Raw genomic sequence first — 23,237 nt, forward strand, 5'->3', positions numbered from 1 at the left:
CTGACCCAGTAAAAATTTAAATGTTAAAATTTTTCTTTTTATTAAATTATTAATTTCGTTTTATTAATTCGTAATTATTAATTAACTTATTGCTGTTTTAGTTTTTATTAATATTTTGAATTAGTTTTATTTTTATAATCTCTATTGGTATTTTATTTTATTAAACTTTTAGTAATTTTAAGGTGTGTTTTTATTACTGGTAAAAATATAAAAATAATTTTATATAAATATGAATTATGATTTATTTGATATAAATCTAAGGTAATTTTATTTGTTACTTATTTGATTGATTTATTTATATATATATATATATATATATATATATATATATATATAAATAACAAAAGAAAAATTGAAATAAATTTAATACGTTAATAAGTACATATTGTCACACAACTACTAAAAATGACTTTTACTAAAATAAATATATATATATATATGTATGTATATATGTGTATATGTGTGTGTGTATAAGTATGTGTGTGCGTTTTATTTTATTTTTATCTTTTTCATTAGTATTTTAATAATTTTGTTATGCGTTTTTGTGTAAAAAAAAATAAAAAAATTGATCACTTAGTCTATATACATTATATTATATATATTTATTCATTGGCCAAAAAGTGTGTCCATCGTATCTGACTAATTAGAGTCTGACCAATTCTGCACATTTTTCTGTTGCACACTGCTGTTCCAGCTGCTTACATCGTTTGTGTGCTGTGTTCCCTCAGGTCCTGTAGACGAGTACATGCTGCCGTTTGAGGAGGAGATCGGTCAGCATCCGTCTCTGGAGGATCTTCAGGATGTGGTGGTTCATAAGAAGTTGCGGCCGGTGTTCAAGGACTGCTGGCTCAAGCATTCAGTGAGTGACGTGCTTCCAGACCCATAACACTCTGCCATTCTGGAAACCGACCTCTATATGATTGCATATGATATATATATAATACAATATTTTATTCATAAAGAATATCATGTTCAATACCAACAAGATTGAAAGAATAATACTAATACTAGAAATAAATATCTAAAAAACAAAATTGACTCTAAAATTTTTATATACAGTATATTTAACAACTTTTTTGTTTACCCGTTAAAAATTATTATTCATGATTCTTAGACTACATTCTTAGACTAATTTTCAAAGAATATTTTACTTCTAGATGCATAAAATTCACTTTAAATTCCAGAGTAAAGGCACATCCATTACCTTAACATTGACACTAGGTTTACAAATAAGCCTTATATTTATAAAAATAAAAATAAAAATTATTTACGCAATTAAAAAAAGCTAACAAACCTGGCAGTATATATTACGAATATTTTCGCTTCTTTGACGATTTGTTTAATTCCTCTTTTGTAAGTGACTTTGGATAAAAGTTTCTGCTAAATGCATAAATATAAATGTATTTTTTATTTAATTATTATTTATATTTATTGCAGCGAAAATTGTGCTCATTGTCTGACGACGAAATCAAAAAGTTGACCCAGTACAAATTAAAACATTTTTTTTTTTTTTTTTTTTACAATTTAGAATTAAAATTAAATTCTCTTAATTTTAATAGATTTAAATTTAAAATTTTAAAAATTTTAAATTTCAATATAAAACTGATCAAATCTATAAACTAGAAGTCTAAGTAGTGTTATTTTAGTATAATTAATATACTATTATAGTTTCTTTAATATTTAGAAATTTTTATTTTTAACAATTTAATTCGTTAAAAATTGTGTAAAATTAATTAAAATTAATTTTTGTCATTTTTAGTAGTTTGTTATATACTTTTAGTAGTATGTTTAATTTTCTTGTGTGTTTTTTTATACCAGTGTGTGAATATTCAGATGTGTTTGTTGTGTTCAGGGTCTGGCGCAGATGTGCGAGACGATCGAGGAGTGCTGGGATCACGACGCGGAGGCGCGGTTATCGGCCGGATGCGTGGAGGAGCGAATCTCTCAGATCCGCCGCCTGACCAGCGCCACTACCTCAGACTGCCTGCTTTCCATGGTCACCTCGCTCACCAACGTGGACCTGCCGCCCAAAGAGTCCAGCATCTGACCCTCGTCTTTCCAAACTCAGTGAATCTCAAACCACATCAAAGCAGCTGCTATTTTATCCTAACATTTTTTAAACTTTATTTTTATTATTATTATTATTATTATTATTATTATTATTATTATTGTTTTTCTGATCGGATCAGTAACTACCAGCACACTTCTACTGTATTTTTATCATCTGAGCAAACGCAGAAGATTTTTAAACATGCATTCAGGTGCCGACAAATGAATGCTGACCGATGCAGGTACCTCGACGTTTCAGTTCTGCCGATTCCGTTGATTTTTCTGGCTCATCTTCTGGTTTTTCCGTTCGGATCGCCTGCGACAAGCAACCAGTTCATCTGAAGATTCAACAGTGCTGCAAAACCCGCGAGGATCATTTTATGACTGTTACACGCGCAACCTGACCTCCTCGTGGGATTTCACTTTCTTATTTCTCTTTTTCCGACAGTGTGCTATTCGAAAATTACGGAAAACGTGTCTTTTACGGAACTAACGGGTGATGAGGAACACGGAAAAGACATCTAGACTAATTCCTTTCTTTCTTTTGTTTCGGTTTTATTTGGTGGTGACTGTGAACAGGTTGGTTGGCTTTTATCGAGTGGATCTGGCTGGAAACTCTTGCATGTGGAAATATGGGAGGTTTGGTACGGAAATCTTTCTCAGGTATCCAGTGTCAAGGGGTCCATGACTGCCTTTCCCACGTCATTATAGGACAGAGAGAAATATAACGGTGCCCTGATGAATTTAACACTAAAACATGCAAGACCGTGTGTGTGTGTGTGTGTGTGTGTGTGTGTGTGTGGTGCTGAGAGTTTGTTGAAAATAGAAAAAAAGACCATAAAAAGTTAGGCCTGTGCGGCCGTATGAACGTAAGTGTTGGTTTTTCCTGTCTAGTTTCTCTTGTAATAATGCAACATGTGTTTTGGACGTCCGGAGTGAAGGACTGAATCCTCACCTGGACTCAGAAGGGTGAAATTCTGGGTCAAAACACCTCGAAATCAAAGGAAAAAAATAAGAAATAATATTTGTTGTAAATAAAACATTTTTTAAAATTGTGGCATTATTATTAAGCACATTTTCCTTCAAATTCTTAAGACCGTAATGCAATTCATCATGTCTGGTAATTTCATTATCCTCAGTGTTTATTTTATTACTGCAATACTTTTAATTTATGCTGGTTTTACCCTAAATTCTAATGACCATAATGCATCCTGATGTTTTGTTTTATTTTATTATTTTATTTTATTTTTTTGGTAATTCGCATTGTTCTCGATGTTGACTACATCAATTCTTATAGAATAATTTATGCTGATTTTAACTTAAAAAATCAGTACAGGTAGTACAACACATATTAAAACATTTACCCCAAATTCTCACGACTGTAATGCATCGAGATCCAGATGTTTTCTTTTTTTTTTTTTTTTACTTATTTATTAGTTATTTTTGTAATTCTAATTATTCTCAAAGTTGATTCTAATTAGATTCTTATTACTGTAATATAAAAATCAATGCTGGTTTTAATTAAAAGTGCAGACAGTACAACAAATACTGAAATGATATAAAAACATGTCACATTTTTACTTATTTTTTTTAATTTTGGTAATTCTCATTGTTCTCAAAGCTGATTCTAATTATCACTGTAAAATAAGCTGAATTCAGTCCAACAAATACTAAAAATAATAGAAAAGTTTTTTTTTTTTTAAGATAATTTTGGGGGGAAATGTGCTTAATTGCTGTGAAAATGTTAAACAATGCAAAATATCTAAATGTATTCAAAAGCAAAGTACAATTTCTTATTTTTTTCTTGGACTTTAAGCTGAAATATGACCCTGTTTTGTGCGATTCACCCAGAAAGTGTTTGGTTTTGTGCGTTTTGGTCGGGTCCCTTCATGTATTACCTCTTTCTAACAGGGACCAAATCTGAGATCTGACCTCCAGCGATATTGAGACTTTAATTTGGGGCTAAAACTTATAGAATGTCAAACTTCACTTTGACCAGGTGACGTTTGACTCATTAGCAAAGACAAAAAAAACACAAGAATGATATTTATTTTGTCTTAAAAGTGGCTAGTAATCCACATTTCCATATGCCATAATTCAAGAGTGAATTTCCACAGTGCTGCTGCTGTTTGGATGAAACGTCTTGATATTTTCTGTATCTTCTCAGTAAAGTTCATCCTCAGATGCAACCGCATGTCACCAGACGTTCAAAAGGCTTCCGAGACGAACGAGCGCAACTCTAAACAATAAAATTAGTTGTGAAAGGACAAAAAAAGTTAAAGATATTGTTCATGAACCACAGACCACCTCAGACCAGAAATACCTCAGATTTTCTACGTGTTTGACTTCTGTTATATATTTTGTTAGTTGTGTTGACTTGTAGTAAGTATATTTTGATGTAAGTTGGCTTTTATGATTAGGAAAGATGTTTTTGGAGAAGTAAAAATACAAAAAAACACAAAAAAAAGAAGTGCTACTAAGTTCTGTTGTATAAACGAGAGAAACCCATGATGTAAATAGCTGTAAACAGTTGTAGAATCATGCCGATCAGTGAAACAGGGCATTATTCTTCTTATTCTTCCTGTCTCTTACTTCACGGGACATTGAACCTTAAACTTTTGGCGCTGCTTCCAAAAATTGAATTGTATTTCCCCATTTTTACTTGCACAATTTTATACCTACCCCTTGTACGACGTTACGAGGGACAAAATTGAACCTGTCGTTCAAAAGAAACCTTAAAGGGACTAAAATTCACAGAAAAATGACATTTCTGTCTTCGTTTACTTGTTATTAAAACCTGTAAGACTTTTTATTTCTTCTGTTAAACACAAAAGAATTTATTTTGAAGGCCTAAAAGTTGCCATTGACTTCCATTCTTCAAAATATCATCTTAAAAATATCTTTTTGAAGAATGTTAGAACCAAACACCTGACGGTAGCCATTGACTTTCATAGTATTTTTATGTAAGTCAATGGCTGCCGTCAACTTTTTTTCATTCCACATTTTGTTTAACATTTTTCCAAATATCTTCATTTGAAGCATTCTGGGAACCAAACAATTGACGGTAGCCGTTGTCTTCCATAGTATATATTTTTCTTTTATACTATGGAAGTCAATGGCTACCGTCAACCCCAAAGTATCTTCTGATGACCGAACTGTTATTTTTGGGTGAACTATCCCTTTACGAATTGACTGTGAACCCAACGCTTACCAAATGACCTCGGCCAAATTTTCCCGGCGATTTCACAAAGATTTTCAGGGCCAAATGAAGGTTCGGTGTCCCGAACGTTTGTGCCATTTCTCTGCTCTCTGTACCCATGATGCACTGCAGCGGTCGCTTCGACTTCCTCTCAAACCCAGCTCAGAGCTTTAAGTTATCCATTATGGTGCCATATATCATGATTTTAAAAGATCCGTCTTTGACAACCTTTTGATTGACTTTTTTAGATCAAAGGTCAGCTGTTATTTTTATTTTTTTAATTTAATTTAATTTTTAAAAATTAAAATTTTTTACTTTTTTTTATTTTTTTTCTGGGTGCGCTTCATTGGTCTCTTTTGTTATCGGTTGCGATGTTGTAGCATTAGAAACGTTGCGACGCCCAATTCTGGCACGACGAAATCGCAAAGTGCCAAAGTAGCGCGTTTCCCAGCGATCGCTCGGCCAATCACGGGTCTGCTTCAGTCTCTGCATCTCGATACTTTCAGGAAACTGCATTCTCTTCAGGTTAACCGGGAAAGTTCGGATTGGTTGCGCAATCGGAGAGTTTCCGACCGGCTCAGACGATGTAGCAAGCAATATCTCCAGCAATAGTCTGTAGACCGATCTTTGGGCATTGAGATCCACATCGCATTTCGATGAACTGACCTCGTTTCGTTTGAAATAACGTACGATATGTAGCCAAATTCCTTCTGCGAGAGGAAAACCAAAGGCGTTGATTATGTTTAACATTAGCTGGTTGTTTTTACAAATGTCTTTGTGTCTTTATCGTCTAGAAAAGTGAGGTTTTAGTGTTGCCAGACTGTATTGGAGGAGTTTGTGATGAAATGAAAGGCTTTCGGTTTGTCTTATGCATCGTGTTTCGGCGAGCCGTACTGAGAGATGTGATTTATGCAATACACTCACACGCTTCATTATGCACTAAAGACAGTCCAGTGTTTCTCCAGAATGTCGTCACCTCCGCCGTCGTGCCAATTTCACCTGATTTACAGCCTTCTAACACATTTGTATCTCATGAAACTTCTTAAGAAACATATTTCACATCAGAACAAAAGAAAAAAGGAATATTTTGCATATTTTTAGGATTAAGGTAACTAATGCTAACTCTCCCTAAATATATATATGTATGTGTATATATATGTATGTGTATATATATGTATATATGCATATATATATATATATATATATATACACAAAATACAATAATTATATGGAATTTATATATTTATTTTCACATGTGAAGTAATTGTTTTATAACGCTTATATTATTTTATCATTTAAAAATATACTGTGTATATATACACTATATACTGTGTATGTTTATATATATATATATATATATATATATATATATATATATATATATATATATATATATATATATATATATATATATATATATATATATATATATATATATATATATATATAATTATTATTATTTTTTTTTTGCAGTTTTACTTTATTTCAAGTATTTAACCTTATAAGGTTCTTTAAAATAAAATACTTGAAATAAAGTAAAACTGCAATAAAATTTCTTACAAATATATAGAGACAGTTTAAGAGACAAAAGCATGTCAAAATTACTGAACGTTAACTAAAATTAAAATGAAAACAAAATATTAATAAAAACTATAACAGTATCTCTTTATCTTTTAATTCATTTTTTCTGTTTTTTTGTTTTGTTTTGTTTTTAATTTTCTTTAAAGTTTTAGTAATTTTGCGCTTGTCTTTTTTTCATTTTTTTTATAACAATGTCTATATATTTTTAGCAAATTTATTTCAATGTAGTTTTTCAAGTCAACCTAAATGTTGCCTTGTCAACTGCCTGCAATAAAAGGTTTTTGTAAAATAAATGTTAATTTTTATTTTTTTTTTTTTTTTTTAAATGTTTTATATATATATATATATATATATATATATATATATATATATATATATATATATATATTAAACATTTGTTTCTTGAAATAAAATAAACTTTATAAAAATGAAAAAAAAAAATATATATATATATATATAAAAATTTCCTTAAGCTAATTTCTGGTTTGATTTTGTGGTGAAATATGATCTGGATGTGAGTTTTCTGAGATGCTCGTTACACTAACCGGATGGTTTTGGTCCTGCGTGAGTCTCGTTTGCTTCAGCTTTGTTTGCGTTTGTGTTTCTGAGCTCAAAGACGGATGGATTCATGATTCATGTTTAATATCAGGAGGGAAAGGAATGTGCCTGTGTTTTCTGAGCTGAAGCGATCGCTGCGTCTGCGTCACGTTTCTCTCTGTCTCTGCCGTCTCTCACTTTCTGTTCTACCTGCAGAAAAGAAGCTATATAAAATATATATGGAAAAACTCTATATAGATATATCAGATATGAAACTCTAAAAGTGACCAGCTGTAACTCTGGATGCAATCTTTGGTCCAGGTTTTCAGGAAGCCGATACCTCAGAACTCACTGAAGCAGTGTTTATAGCTGGAGCGTCGAGACACACGAACGAACGAATCAAAGCGAATCACAAAGCTCTTTTGTACTGATGTGCCGTGTGTGACGAGCCCTCCACAAACTCCACAAACTCCTCATCCCCGTTTCATGACGCCTACAGACGAGAAAATACATGGATTATCAGATAACAAACTCACACGAAAGATTTCAACTGGTTTGTTTGAGTCAGAAAGACTAAAACTGGGTTTTGTTGTTAGTTTGCATGAGATTTCTGTTAAAATATCATCTGTGAAGCCCCTAAAAATCTCCAATTGTGTGAATAAGGTTATTTAAATTGATTCAATTATGCATCTTTCTTTCTCTCTTTCTTTCTTTGTTTCATTTCTATTATGATTTTGAAAACAAATTGAAAGCATTTTATTTTTAACCATATGTCAAAGCCAGCTGTTAATAAATATATATTTTTAATGAATGAATGTATTCATTCATTCATTTATAATAAAAAATAAATAAATATATATATATATAATAATAATAATAATAATAATAATAATAATAATAATAATAATAATAATAATAATAATAATAATAATAATAATAATAATAATAATAATATATATATTATTATTATTATTATTATTATTTTATTTTATTTTTTTTTTTTGAATAGGAAATCTCAACCCCAAACAGCTATATATATTCTTTATTTTATATGTATATATATATATATATTATTATTATTTTTATTTTTATTTTTAGCTTTTTTTGTTGTTGTTTTTAAAAATTTGACTTTTTTTTTTTATGGAGTTTTTCTTTTATTTTTATTGGATGTGAAATGTCTCTCTCTCTCTCTCTCTCTCTCTCTCTCTCTCTCTCTCTCTCTCTCTCTCTCTCTCTCTCTCTCTCTCTCTCTCTCTCTCTCTCTCTCTCTCTCTCTCTCTCTCTCTCTACGTTTAATGGGTTAATTTTATTATTTAATTTTTTTATTTAGCGTGTTTTTATTTTCTATTCATTGAGTGGGAACTCTATATATTACATTTGGAGGGTACATTTTAATTTTTTTTTATTTCCATTGAATGCAAACTCTCAAACCCAGACAGATGAGCGTAATTCAGTACGTCGTGTGTAAATCTGTGCTGCTCGTGACCGTGAGGTGAGACGGAGTTTGTCGAGGGCTGATGTTTCAAATGCTGTTTCTTTTCCAGAATATGTGAACTGTAAATGTTGTAGGTGATCTTTCACTATTGTAGCTGAAACTGTAGAACAGACATGGCTTGTACTACTGATTTTAACAGAAATATACTAAAAATCTGTATAAGACGAGATGTAACTGGAGAGTGGAGCGTGTTTTGGACTGAAGAGTATCTATCCACAGCCGTGAGGAGCGTTGTAACATAGTTGTTTGATTTGCAGTGGATCCTGTTGTTTTTACCGTGGTAATTTTAGAGCTCAGTATCAGACGCCGGGCTGTGCTTGTTTCTCCTCTGCATTGGTGCCAGAATAAACCAGTATGAATGTAGTATTTGCCCAGTGTGAAACCAGCACAGCCCGACCGCTAGAGAAAACACTAGAAAGGATTATTTCAATTTTATCTTTTTGTATATGAAAGTAAACAATAAATACTGATAAAGCATCATTTGAGCTGCGTGTCGTCTCTCAAATCTATTTTCCCTCTTTAGCAACAAATTGCTGATCACACAGCAGTAAAATTATTTAATATTTTTATAATTAATTATTTTATAAATGGGTTAATCAACTTGATAACAGGTCAGTATGTCAAATATATACCCAGTCAAACATTTATTTATTAATGAAAATAATTAATTTTATATGTATTTGTTAATAAATTCATATTATTTAATATTAAATAAGTATAAAATTACGATTATAATAAAAAATGTCATATAAAATTAGTATGTAATTAAATGTATATTATATCAATATATTTATATTCAATAATTAAAATAGAAATTTGACCTTTACACAAAATTAAATCTAAAACTAATAATTAAATATTTACTATATATTAATTTGATAATTTTGTTAATTTCACATTTCTATTTAATTCTTAAATGTGTGTGTGTGTATTAATTATACTATGTATTTAATTTTAATTATTATTTTAGACACACATACACAGTAATATTTAATACTTAATACATTTTACAAACAATATACTTAATAGATTCATAATGTTTAATAATTTAATTTAAAATTATGTAATAGCAAATGGCATAATTAAAACATATATAATTAAATGTATATAGTATTATATAATTAATACGTATTTATATTTAATAATTATTATTTTTTAAATTAAATTAGATATAAATTCAATATATTGGAATTAACATAAAATTAAATAAACTAATATATAATTATGAGGTTTTACAATGCTAATGCGATCATGACTTAATTTATATTTTAGTTACAAATGTTTTCAAACTTAAATTGATGTACTAACCTGTAATGTATAATAATGTTTAAATTAGGTTAATTATTCCTAACACAGTGATGGAGTTTTGTGTGGTGTTGTGTTCTGGCCGCTGGGCGGCGCTGTGATGAAAGCGCGCTGCTGCTCCGCGCTCCTGCGCCGCTCTTCACTCAAACTCAAACCCTGTCTGACTCCACCGTGTCTGTGTGTCTGTGTGTCTGATGGGATGTTTTTAATTATCTAAACAAGTCATTAAGTGTAATATTTGCTGATGGCGTCTCATGTGATATCAGTGAGGTTCGTCAGCGGCTTTGTGTTCGGCGTCACTTCCGGCGTCGCGGCTCTCAAACTCTATTTGTACGAAGAGCAGAAAACAGACTCAGGTAAAACTACACAAATACAGTAACTTACTGAGTAATAAAGAGACAAAAATATAATAACTGTACATCCATATGTGTAGAGGGGAGACCGGGGCAAGTTGTCACACCCGTACACCAGTAAATATTAGCAGTGATTTATTGTTTTTAAAGTTTGTTTCTGTAAGTGAACAAACCTTACACTTTCTATTAACTTACACGCATTAAGCTTTTGAACATTTCTACACGTTATTGGCCAGAAAAAATCATTAAAACATTCAGTATTTATTTATTTATTTATGTATTCTTATTTTATCGTCTGTTCAAAAAACAAGATTTATAACAGATTAATTACGTTATCAACAATATTAGCAGTCAGAAAAAGTTACATACATTTCAGTTAAATACAAAAAGTTTTTTTCAAAAGGTTGCAATAAATAAATAAAAGTGCAAAAAAAGAAAAAGATATCGTTAATAAAGCACTAAATGTAAAATTGAAAAACGTGAAATACCAATGAAAACACTAAGAAATATGAACTGAAATACAGACTTATATATTATTATACATTTATATTGTTAGTGTTGTTTTGTATAAATATTATATATTATTTATTTATGTATTCTTATTTTATCGTCTGTTCAAAAACAAGATTTATAACAGATTAATTACGTTATCAACAATATTAGCAGTCAGAAAAAGTTACATACATTTCAGTTACATACAAAAGGTTTTTTTCAAAAGGTTGCAATAAATAAATAAAAGTGCAAAAAGAAAAGATATCGTTAATAAAGCACTAAATGTAAAATTGAAAAACGTGAAATACCAATGAAAACACTAAGAAATATGAACTGAAATACAGACTTATATATTATTATACATTTATATTGTTAGTGTTGTTTTGTATAAATATTATATATTATTTATTTATGTATTTATTTATTTATTTAGAGATTGACTCGCTTTAAATTGGGATTTAACAGACGTAAAGAAATAAATATATAGTGAAATTATTAAATGCATTATATAATGTTGCAAGTTTGTTTTTCAAAGTAAAATACGTTTTTTTTTTTTTGTTTGTTTGTTTTTTCAAAAGGTGTATTTTATCATTTTAAGTCATTTTTAAACTATAAGACATTTGGTTCGCCCACTTCGTCTTATGCTTATAGTATTTTACTAATAATACAATAAATACTAATAATTGCATAACTAAATGTTATTTACATTTCAAAATGTCATTTTGCACACATTTCTGTCATGCAACCAAGTTATTTAAATCCTTCCAAAATAAATATATAATCTTATAAAATAACTTTCCTAAAAAAAAAAAAAACTTAAAAATATATAAATTAAAATAAATGAAAGAAATTAAAATATGATTAAACAAATTAAATAAAGTATATGAAATATTTTTCTTAAATTGGATAAATCCTATTAGTGTTATTTTGTTGGATATTTACATTATTTATATTATATTTAATATATAAACAACATTTTTCCGAAATATAAACATGCATGTGTGTGTATTTATATGTACGTAATAAATATACACAGTACGCACACATATATTATGTAAACAAAAACGTTTATTTTGGATGCGATTAATCGTTTGACGGCACTGCTGTATACTTTAGTGATGTTTATGATGTATTAATGATGGTTATTATAGAGTATGTTTGATGTGTGTGAATCTGCAGGGAGCTCCGTCCATCGGCTCATCGAACGCTTCGGTCTTCCTCAAACCGGTGCCGAGACGCGATTCTACATGAACCACGTTTTATCGTACGATCAGACGCGGCGGACGCCTCGCTGGGTCCAGGAGCACCTGTCCACTCACAGGTTACTGGGTCAGTTTGATCTGATGATCGCTGGAGGTCACACACATCTAATATTGTCAAAAACACACAAGGTTTACATGTTGGTTATGTCTACAGTGAAAGTAAACAGTTGCGTAGAGGCTAAACATGCTGCCGCTTCTCATTAAAGGGACAGTTCACCCAAAAATGAAATGTGTTATTATTTACTCACTCAAATCGTGAATCATGATATGATATTTTTGGCATATCGCCCTCCCTACGAACAGGTCAAGCCAACAGAAAACATTGCAGATTCAAGCCGGATCCCAGCGTTCCCGAGCTCTTCACGGCACACAACGAGGATTACCTGCGCAGCGGCTGGTCGCGCGGACACATGGCCCCCGCCGGAGACAACAAGATCTCTGAGGTTCAGGACATGCTGCAGTAAATTAATAAAAGTGCAAAACATGAAAGCATTAATAAGGCACTAAATGTCAAATTGAAAAAGCACCACATGAAATGCACCTTAAAATGAAAAAAAAAGAAATATGAACTGAAATACACACTTATATATTATTATACATGTGACCCTGGAGCCCAAAACCAGTCTTAAGTCGCTGGGGTATATTTGAAGCAATAGCCAACAATACACTGTATGGGTCAAAATTATAAATTTTTCTTTTATGCCAAAAATCATTAGGATTTTAAGTAAAGATCATGTTCCATGAAGATATTTTGTACATTTCCTACCGTAAATATATCAAAACTTCATTCTTGATTAGTAGTATGCATTGCTAAGAACTTCATTTGGACAACTTTAAAGGAGATTTTCTCAATATTTAGATTTTTTTGCACCCTCAGATTCCAGATTTTCAAAAAATTGACTCTTATGACTGGTTTGTGGTCCAGGGTCACATGATGTTGTGTATAAATATATCTTATTTATTATATATTTATATTATTTATTTATTTATTTAGAGATTAACATGCTTTAACTTGGGATTTAACAGACTTAAATAAATAAATATATAGTGGAATTATTAAATGCATTATAAAATGTTGTAATACATAAAATGAAAGTGCAAAGAAATTAAAGCATAAATAAGTCATGAAATACCTGTTTTTTTATTATTTATATTTTACATGAAAAAAAAAGAAATGTATTTCATGACTTAAAATGAAATATGAACAGAAATACACACTTCTATATATTATTATTATTATTATCGTTGATGTGTATATATTATATTGTATTATTTTTTTATTATGTATTTATTTAGATATGAGCATTATAGAATGTTGCAATAAATAAGTAAAAGTACAAAAAAATAAAGCATAAATAAATAAGGCATGAAATACATTTGTTTATTTATTTTTTCGTGTAAAATAAATAAGGATGTGAGATACCACATGTAATGCACCTTAAAATGAAAAAACCCATTAAATATGAACTGAAATAAACACTTATATTATTATACATTTATATTATAATATATTGTTGTTGTTGATGTGTATAAACATTATATATTATTATTATATATTATTTATTTAGAGATTAACATGTTACACTTGGAATTTAACAGACTAAAATAAATAAATAAATATATAGTGAAATTATTAAATGCATTATAGAATGTTGCAATAAATAAAAGTGCAAAGAAATTGAAGCATGAATAAGTCATTAAATACATTTATTATTTCATGTAAAATGACACATGAAATATGCCCTAAAATAAAAAAATAAAAAACTGAAATACACACATATATATTATTAAACATTTATTATATATTAGTACTGTTGTTGTGTGTATATATTATATTGTATTATTTTTTATTATTTATTTATTTAAATATGAGCATGCTTCACTTGGAAGGATTGAACAGACTAAAGTAGATATATATTCATTAAATAAAATAATTAAATGCATTATAGCATGTTGCAATGAATAAAAGTGCAAAGAAATGAAAGCATGTATAAATAGAAAATACATTTATTTGTTTCATGTAAAATAAAAAGGACATAAAGTACCATATGAAATACACCTTAAAATGAAAAACCACATGAAAAATGAAATACACACACACATACATATATATATATATATATATATGTTTTTATATTTTTTATATGTATATTTTAAATGCATTATAGAATTCTTCAATGAATAAATAAAAGTGCAAAGAAATGAAAGCATAAATAAATAAGGCATTAAATACATTTATTTATTTATGAATAATGAAAAAGGACAAAAACTACCATATGAAATGTCTTAAAATGGAAAACCTCATTAAATACACACCTTGAAATAAAATGTAGCTGATGATAACAAATGAAATTGAATACATCATGAAATGTTGCAATTGATAAATAAAAGTATAAAAAGAAAGCAGAAATAAATAAGGCATGAAATACATAATTTCTTTCATGTCAATTAAAAAGGACGTGAAATACTACCTGAAATATGCCATAAAATGAAAAAAGCTCACGAAATTCGAACTGAAATACACAAGTTGAAATAAAATGTAGCTGATAAGACATAATACATCATGAAATGCTGCAATCAATACAAGCAAATAAGAATATATGAGTACAAATGCATAAATAAATAGTGTGAAATGTATTTATTTTTGTTAACAAACTTTTGTTTATTTATTGCAACAAGTTATTTTAGACTGTTAACTTCCTCCACACAGATCCTGTGACATCTGATGGATTTCTGTCTTATTACTGAAAGTCTTTGGAGGTTTAGCGAGATCCTGATGACTGAATCTGATGGTTTCTGTCGACAGCAAGCGATGGCGGAGACTTTCTATCTGTCCAACATCGTGCCGCAGAACTACGAGAACAACGCCGGCTTCTGGAACAGGTTTGTGTGAGCCGACGGCCGTGTTTGTGAGGTTTTTGCGAGCGTCTCTCATGTGCAGATGTCTCTGTAAGGCTGGAGATTTACTGCAGAGAACTGACGCAGAGGTTCGGTGACGTGTGGGTGGTTTCTGGACCGCTGCTTCTGCCACAGACGCAAGAGAACGGCAGAAGAACCGTCTGCTATCAGGTCAGCCAATCAGACAGTGACCTTTGACCTTCACTACTTCATCAAACACAAGAAACAATATGAGAAAATTAAGGCAAATGACACAAACGTCATTTCAATAAGAAAACTTTGATTTCTTAGCATTTTTCTTTGAATTTAAAGCATATTCCTTGAAGTAACAAATTTTCTGATTTCTTAGCAATGGGTTACACTTTATTTTAAGGTGTCCTTGTTACAGTGTAATTATACATTTAAGTACTGAGTAATATTAATTAACTACATGTACTTTCTATATGGTTAGGGTTTGGTTTAGGGTTACTTGCATGTAATTATGCATAATTTATTGTTATTATAATAGCAAGTACATGTAACGTGTAACAAGGACACCTTAAAATAAAGTGCTACCTAGCTTCCTTTTTTTTGTAATAAGGCATATCATAAAGGAAATTAATGCAAAAACAAGGCAAAATAAAGAAATACCACAATAAAAAATAAAGGCAAATAGCATATATGTCACACATCATTAATAATAATAATTATTATTATTAAATAAAGAATATACTTAAAATCCTATTTTTTAATTTAGTTTTTCTGTTTTTAAGCATCTTTCTCTTCATAATAAAGCATATTCCTAAAGGAAATTAAGGCAACATGCACTATAATTTCAGATTACATTCATAAACACAAAGACATGTTTGTTTTCTTTGTAATAAAGCATATTCCCAATGGAAATTAATGCAAAAACAAGGGAAATGGATAATTGTCAATAGATAATTTCAAGAAGATCACACACACACATCACTATTATTATGTCTTCAAATATTCATTTTAAATATGCAACAAATTTTATTCTTCGGGATAAACCCCTTGAGATGCATCATCTCGTTTTCAAGAGGGTGCTATTACACAAGAATCAAAAAACATAACACAAAACAAACAATATCAATCAAAACAATACACCCTACTACAATATTAACACATGAAGTATTAATATTATTTATATTTACCCAGCACATTTAAATACAAACTCAGATATATCATCTAAAACAATTACAAGAAGTTTCAAAACAAGAAAACAAACTGATATTTTAAAGCATTTTTTCTTCATAATAAAGCATACATTATAATTCCGGATTATAGCTATAAAAACTGTAGTTTCATGCATGTTTGTTTTCCTTTTCTTCGTTTGGTAAGTGAAGAATTTTGACAAGTTAATTTAAAAAAAAATGCAATTGCAGTGATAATGAAAGTCCAGTAGGTGGCGCTGCTGCTCTTCACGAGTTCTGTGTGCTGATCTCTAGCCATCACTCATCATCTGACTGACTTCAAATCACTTCAAATACATACACGACGTTCCCATTTTAACCTCAAACCAACATTAAAATGATATTTTCCAACCGCACTGTCCCTTATCGCTCACGGTTTTATATAATAATATTAACAACTGCATCTAAATGATGTTTTGCATAACAGAAGTGACACTTGCGTCTCGGTCGGGGGGGTCCAGAGCTCCAGCTGGCTTCAGAGGGACAGATTTGGTTTTGTGCCATGTGTAAATGGACACAGACAGGTGCCCCGAGGCTCAGGACTCTCGCAAATGAGCCGAGACAGAAGCCGCGTTACCTCCAGTCTCCGGGGAGCGAGGGTCTGATGGGAATTAGTGTAAAACCCAGTGTGAGAGGAACTCCGTCTAACAGTTGCTTTGTCGCTCTGATCGCTAGTTTCATCAGAATAGAGTTGCTCTTCCTCTGAAATGATAATCCAACTCGTTATCTTTAAATCATACACCTGATCACCGTCTCAGAGTGACTTTCTTCTGTGGAGCACAAAAGCAGATGTTTAGCAGTATGTTCGTGCTGCTCTTTTCCTTACAATCAAAGTGAATGGGGACTGATGCTGTCGAGATCCAAAAATGTAAAAAGTGCAATAGTAGTAGTATGAATGACATTATATTTATTGTTAATATATTGTATTAAGTCATAAATGGTGCACAAGTCATTTGGATTATTGTTTTCTGATTCCTTAATGTTGCCTTTTTTAATCTTTTTTTAAAGCTTGACAGTCCATCCACATTCATTTTAATGTATGGAAAATACCATCATGGAAAGTTTTTAAATAATCTAAATAAATAATCTTTAAATAAATAATTTAAATAATAATATACAGATTTAAATCAGAGTGAGTAAATGTTGACATGTTTTATGTGTCTATGAAGTAACTAATTAAGAAATAATCCCAGAATTTTTAATAATTATTTTATTATTTTATTGTTATATGTTATGAATTCTATATAAAATATATTTTATTTAGTTTTATATATATATATATATATATATATATATATATATATATATATATATATATATATATATATATATATATATATATATTATAGCTGTCAAATGATTAATCGTGATTAATCGCGAAATAAAAATAAAAGTTTTGTTTACATATTATATGTGTGTACACTGAGTATATTTATTATGTATATATAAATACAAACACATGCATGTATATATTTAAGAAAAATACGCTGTTTATATATTAAATATATTTATATATAATATAAAATGTAATATAAATATATATATATATACAGGTGCTGGTCATATAATTAGAATATCATCAAAAAGTTGATTTATTTCACTAATTCCATTCAAAAAGTGAAACTTGTATATTATATTCAATCATTACACACAGACTGATATATTTCAAATGTTTATTTCTTTTAATTTTGATGATTAGAGCTTACAGCACCTGAAAGTCAAAAATCAGTATCTCAAAATATTAGAATATTACTTAAGACCAATACAAAGAAAGGATTTTTAGAAATCTTGGCCAACTGAAAAATATGAACATGAAAAGTATGAGCATGTACAGCACTCAATACTTAGTTGGGACTCCTTTTGCCTGAATTACTGCAGCAATGCGGCGTGGCATGGAGTCGATCAGTCTGTGGCACTGCTCAGGTGTTATGAGAGCCCAGGTTGCTCTGATAGTGGCCTTCAGCTCATCTGCATTGTTGGGTCTGGTGTCTCTCATCTTCCTCTTCACAATACCAATGGCTTGGTAGCCCTTTTCCTGAAGACGTCTGAGCGTGGTGACTCTTGATGCACTGACTCCAGCTTCAGTTCTCTCCTTGTGAAGCTCTCACAAGTGTTTGAATCGGCTTTGCTTGACTGTATTCTCAAGCTTGCGGTCATCCCTGTTGCTTGTGCACCTTTTCCTACCCAAATTCTTCCTTCCAGTCAACTTTGCATTTAATATGCTTTGATACAGCACTCTGTAAACAGCCACACCTTTCAGTAATGACCTTCTGTGACTTACCCTCTTTGTGGAGGGTGTCAATGTTCGTCTTCTGGATCATTGCCAAGTCAGCAGTCGTCTCCATTATTGTGGTTTCAAAGAACAAGAGATACCCAGAATTTATACTGTAGGGATGGTCATTTATTCAAACTCAAATTTAAATATTCTAATATTTTGAGATACTGATTTTTGACTTTCATGAGCTGTAAGCTTTAATCATCAAAATTAAAAGAAATAAACATTTGAAATATATCAGTCTGTGTGTAATGAATGAATATAATATACAAGTTTCACTTTTTGAATGGAATTAGTGAAATAAATAAACTTTTTGATGATATTCTAATTATATGACCAGCACCTGTACATGTAAATATTTTCAAAATATGTACTGTATGTGTGTGTATTTATATATACATAATAAATAAACACAGTACACATAAATATAAACAAAAACTTATTTTGGATGCGATTAATCGTTTGACAGCACTAATATATATATATATATATATACGTATATGTATGAACAGTATGTATATATGCATATGTGTGTGTGTGTATATATATATATATATATATATATATATATATATATATATATATATATATATATATATATTGCTACCATTCAAAGGTTTGGGGTCATTAGGATTTAAAAAAAATACATTAATACTTTTATTCATCAAGGGCGTATTATATTGATCAGAAGTGACAGTAAAGACATTTATAATGTTACAAAATATTTCTATTTCAAATAAATGCTGTTCTTTCTGAACTTTCTATTCATCTGTGAATCTTGAAAAATAAAATATCAAGGTTTCATAAAAAATGTTTTCAACATTGATAATATTCAGAAATGTTTGTTGAGCAGCAAATCAGCATATTAGAATGATTTCTGAAGGACACTGAAGACTGGAGTAATGATGCTGAAAATAAATTACATTTTAACAGATATTCACATAGAAAACAGCTGTTTTACATAGTAATAATATTTCACAATTTTTCACTGTATTTTTGATCAAATAAATGCAGCTTTGGTGAGCAGAAAAAAATGTCTCATTGACCCTAAACTGTATTGTTTCTTTACACGCTCATATATACTGTATATACACTAACGTTTGTAATCTACATTTCACAGCTGATCGGGAAGGATGACGTTGCTGTTCCCACTCACCTCTACAAAGTCATCCTGGCACAGAAAGACCCGTCTGCAGACTCTCTGGCTCTCGGGGCGTTTGTGATCCCGAACGCTCCGATCGGCTTCGACCGTCCGCTGACGGAGTTTGAGGTGTGTAGATGCAAACTCGTCATCATTGCCGTCTAATCAGCCAATATTGTCTTAAATAGCCTGGATAGCACTTCATCTTTTATAACATGGGATTTTAACCAAATGTATTCAATCATGATTTTTATCAAGATGTTTTTTGTGAAAAATTAAAATTTTGGACATAAAATTATTTTTTTAAGTAACGACAAATGAGCATGTAAAGCAAATGTCTTTAAAAGAAATTCCGTGTGGAGCACTGAAAAAAAATAATTCATTGAATTTACTAATTTTTTTTAAGGTAAATGGTTGCAATCGATTTATTTTAGCTACATTTAAATAAACAAATTTAGTTGAGTAACTTTCAACATTTTTAGATTAGATAAAAGCATCTGCTAAATGACTAAATGTAATGTAAATGTTAAAAAATGTAGAATAATTACATACTGATCCGCGCAATGATCTCACCTTTTTCCCCCGTACCTGTTTGCATCTCTGGAGGTGAGTCTGGGGGATCTGGAGCGAATGTCGGGCCTTACGTTCTTCCCTGCGGTGGAGCGGCGCGAGCTGCTGAAGAACCTGTGTGAAGAGGACTCCTGTCAGCTCATGGACTTCAAGCGCTTCACGCTGTACATCAGCGGCCGCAAGGTGGCGAGCGCCAGGACCCTCGCGCGGCTGGAGAAGATCATGACGGAGCTCAAAGATACCGGCATCACACCTGACCAATACCTGAGTGACCTTTACCTGGAGAAGAAACGAGAACTAGCAGAGAAGGAGGAACGTGAGAAGAAACCAGAGCCATGAGAGTGTTACATTTATCATTATCCTTCAAGGCATTGCATTAGTTTAGCTGATTTGTTCATTTTTTATTGTTATTGTTGCATAAACGTTCATTAAAGGCTCATCTGTGGGACCAGCCACACAACCTGAGTGTTTGAAATATTACTTGAAATATTTGGTTACTCAGTGTTATTTTCACATCTGATCACAAATAAAGTCTTGTGTTTATCGTTTTGTTGTTTTTTTGCTTTCATACATTAGTTTATCATCCAGGGCTCTTACAGTCTGAGATTATACTGATTTTCAGTCATAGATCAATCCTGAAAATTAATAAAACCATAAGTACTAAAAAATGTCATGTTATTTGATTTTTTTGGCCAATATCCACTGCCAAAAATAAGTAAATATTAGTATATTTTTATTCATTTTATGCATCTCATTTGCTGCATAACATCCAGGTGTTATGGATGGTTGCTAGGATGTTCCAGGTTGCTAATGTGTTCTGGGTGGTTGTTAAGGGGTTGCTAAGATGTTATGGGTGGTTGCTAGGATGTTCCTAGTTCCTAGGAAGTTGCTAAGATGTTATGGGTGGTTGCTAGGATGTTCCGGGTTGCTAAGATATTCTGGGTGGTTGCGAAGATTTTCTGGGTGGTTGCTAAGGGATTGCTAAGATGTTATGGGTGGTTGCTAAGATTTTCTGGGTGGTTGCTAAGGGATTGCTAAGATGTTCTGGGTGGTTGCTAGGATGTTCCGGGTTTCTGAGATGTTCTGGGTGGTTGCTTAGGGGCTGCTAAGATGTTCTGGGTGGTTGCTAGGATGTTCTGGGTGGTTGCTAAGGGATTGCTAAGATGTTATGGGTGGTTGCTAAGATTTTCTGGGTGGTTGCTAAGATGTTCTGGGTGGTTGCTTAGGGGTTGCTAATATGTTATGGGTGGTTGCTAGGATGTTCCTAGTTCCTAGGAAGTTGCTAAGATGTTATGGGTGGTTGCTAAGATTTTCTGGGTGGTTGCTAAGGGATTGCTAAGATGTTCTGGGTGGTTGCTAGGATGTTCCGGGTGGTTGCTAAGGGATTGCTAAGATGTTATGGGTGGTTGCTAAGATTTTCTGGCTGGTTGCTAAGATGTTCTGGGTGGTTGCTTAGGGGTTGCTAAGATGTTATGGGTGGTTGCTAGGATGTTCCTAGTTCCTAGGAAGTTGCTAAGATGTTATAGGTGGTTGCTAAGATTTTCTGGGTGGTTGCTAAGGGATTGCTAAGATGTTATGGGTGGTTGCTAGGATGTTCCTAGTTCCTAGGAAGTTGCTAAGATGTTATGGGTGGTTGCTAGGATGTTCCGGGCTGCTAAGATGTTCTGGGTGGTTGCTAGGATGTTCTGGGTGGTTGCTAAGGGATTGCTAAGATGTTATGGGTGGTTGCTAAGATTTTCTGGGTGGTTGCTAAAATGTTCTGGGTGGTTGCTTAGGGGTTGCTAATATGTTATGGGTGGTTGCTAGGATGTTCCTAGTTCCTAGGAAGTTGCTAAGATGTTATGGGTGGTTGCTAAGATTTTCTGGGTGGTTGCTAAGGGATTGCTAAGATGTTCTGGGTGGTTGCTAGGATGTTCCGGGTGGTTGCTAAGGGATTGCTAAGATGTTATGGGTGGTTGCTAAGATTTTCTGGCTGGTTGCTAAGATGTTCTGGGTGGTTGCTTAGGGGTTGCTAAGATGTTATGGGTGGTTGCTAGGATGTTCCTAGTTCCTAGGAAGTTGCTAAGATGTTATAGGTGGTTGCTAAGATTTTCTGGGTGGTTGCTAAGGGATTGCTAAGATGTTATGGGTGGTTGCTAGGATGTTCCTAGTTCCTAGGAAGTTGCTAAGATGTTATGGGTGGTTGCTAGGATGTTCCGGGTTGCTAAGATATTCTGGGTGGTTGCGAAGATTTTCTGGGTGGTTGCTAAGGGATTGCTAAGATGTTATGGGTGGTTGCTAAGATTTTCTGGGTGGTTGCTAAGGGATTGCTAAGATGTTATTGGTGGTTGCTAGGATGTTCCGGGTTTCTAAGATGTTCTGGGTGGTTACTAGGATGTTCCAGGTTGTTAATGTGTTCTGGGTGGTTGTTAAGGGGTTGCTAAGATGTTATGGGTGGTTGCTAGGATGTTCTGGGCTTCTAAGATGTTCAGGGTAGTTGCTAAGAAGTTCCCAAACTGAGGTAAATGAAAGAATTGCCGCGGATTTATGAGCTGATGAATTAAATATATATATATACAGTGCCCTCCAAAAGTATTGGAACAGTAAAAACAAAATTGTGCTGTTGGCTGTGGAGTCAAGACATTTACAAATATGATTAAAAGATGAATATGAGACAAAACTAACGAATGTCACATTTTGTTATTGGGTGATTCAACACACAGATGTTTTCATCTCTCTATCTGATGTGAGCATAAGTGTTGGAACAGTTGCCTCACAGGTCTTTCTAAGTGATCAGCTGTGTCCTGTTGCATTAATTCTTCAGATATTAAAAGCAGGGAATGTGTCGTATCAGTTATATCCATTACTTCTGTATTCTGAATCTTGCATTCGACGATGACACACA

The 23,237-nt window shown here is 31.7% G+C and overlaps 2 protein-coding genes across 2 annotated transcripts in view; both read left to right on the forward strand.

The window, feature by feature from the left end:
• acvr2ba (activin A receptor type 2Ba) overlaps window positions 1-6,383 on the forward strand; it is a 45,078-nt gene extending 38,695 nt beyond the window's left edge. The window contains exons 9-10 of the mRNA XM_058765794.1: window positions 729-859; window positions 1,853-6,383. Of these exons, the coding sequence (XP_058621777.1) occupies window positions 729-859; window positions 1,853-2,047 (326 nt within the window). The 3' untranslated portion in view covers window positions 2,048-6,383. The remainder of the gene's footprint in view (window positions 1-728; window positions 860-1,852) is intronic.
• A 3,920-nt stretch (window positions 6,384-10,303) lies between these two features.
• On the forward strand, window positions 10,304-20,898 carry LOC131532867 (nuclease EXOG, mitochondrial-like). Its single transcript, XM_058764647.1, has 7 exons — window positions 10,304-10,522; window positions 12,191-12,340; window positions 12,577-12,716; window positions 15,080-15,156; window positions 15,228-15,342; window positions 19,763-19,912; window positions 20,390-20,898. Exons 1-7 carry the CDS (start codon window positions 10,411-10,413, stop codon window positions 20,690-20,692), a joined length of 1,047 nt encoding a protein of 348 aa, XP_058620630.1. The 5' UTR covers window positions 10,304-10,410; the 3' UTR covers window positions 20,693-20,898.
• Window positions 20,899-23,237: the final 2,339 nt, after the last annotated feature.

The sequence above is a fragment of the Onychostoma macrolepis genome, chromosome 24 (assembly GCF_012432095.1).
Source record: "Onychostoma macrolepis isolate SWU-2019 chromosome 24, ASM1243209v1, whole genome shotgun sequence".
NCBI lineage: Eukaryota > Metazoa > Chordata > Actinopteri > Cypriniformes > Cyprinidae > Onychostoma > Onychostoma macrolepis.

What these genes read in the sequence shown, in the direction of transcription:
- LOC131532867 (XM_058764647.1), top strand. Translation starts at nt 10,411, where the DNA reads ATGGCGTCTCATGTGATATCAGTGAGGTTCGTCAGCGGCTTTGTGTTC. An exon ending in GTCCACTCACAGGTTACTGG is followed by an intron (nt 12,341 to 12,576) that starts GTCAGTTTGATC and finishes CCCTACGAACAG; the next exon opens with GTCAAGCCAACAGAAAACAT. An exon ending in GAAGAACCGTCTGCTATCAG is followed by an intron (nt 15,343 to 19,762) that starts GTCAGCCAATCA and finishes TACATTTCACAG; the next exon opens with CTGATCGGGAAGGATGACGT.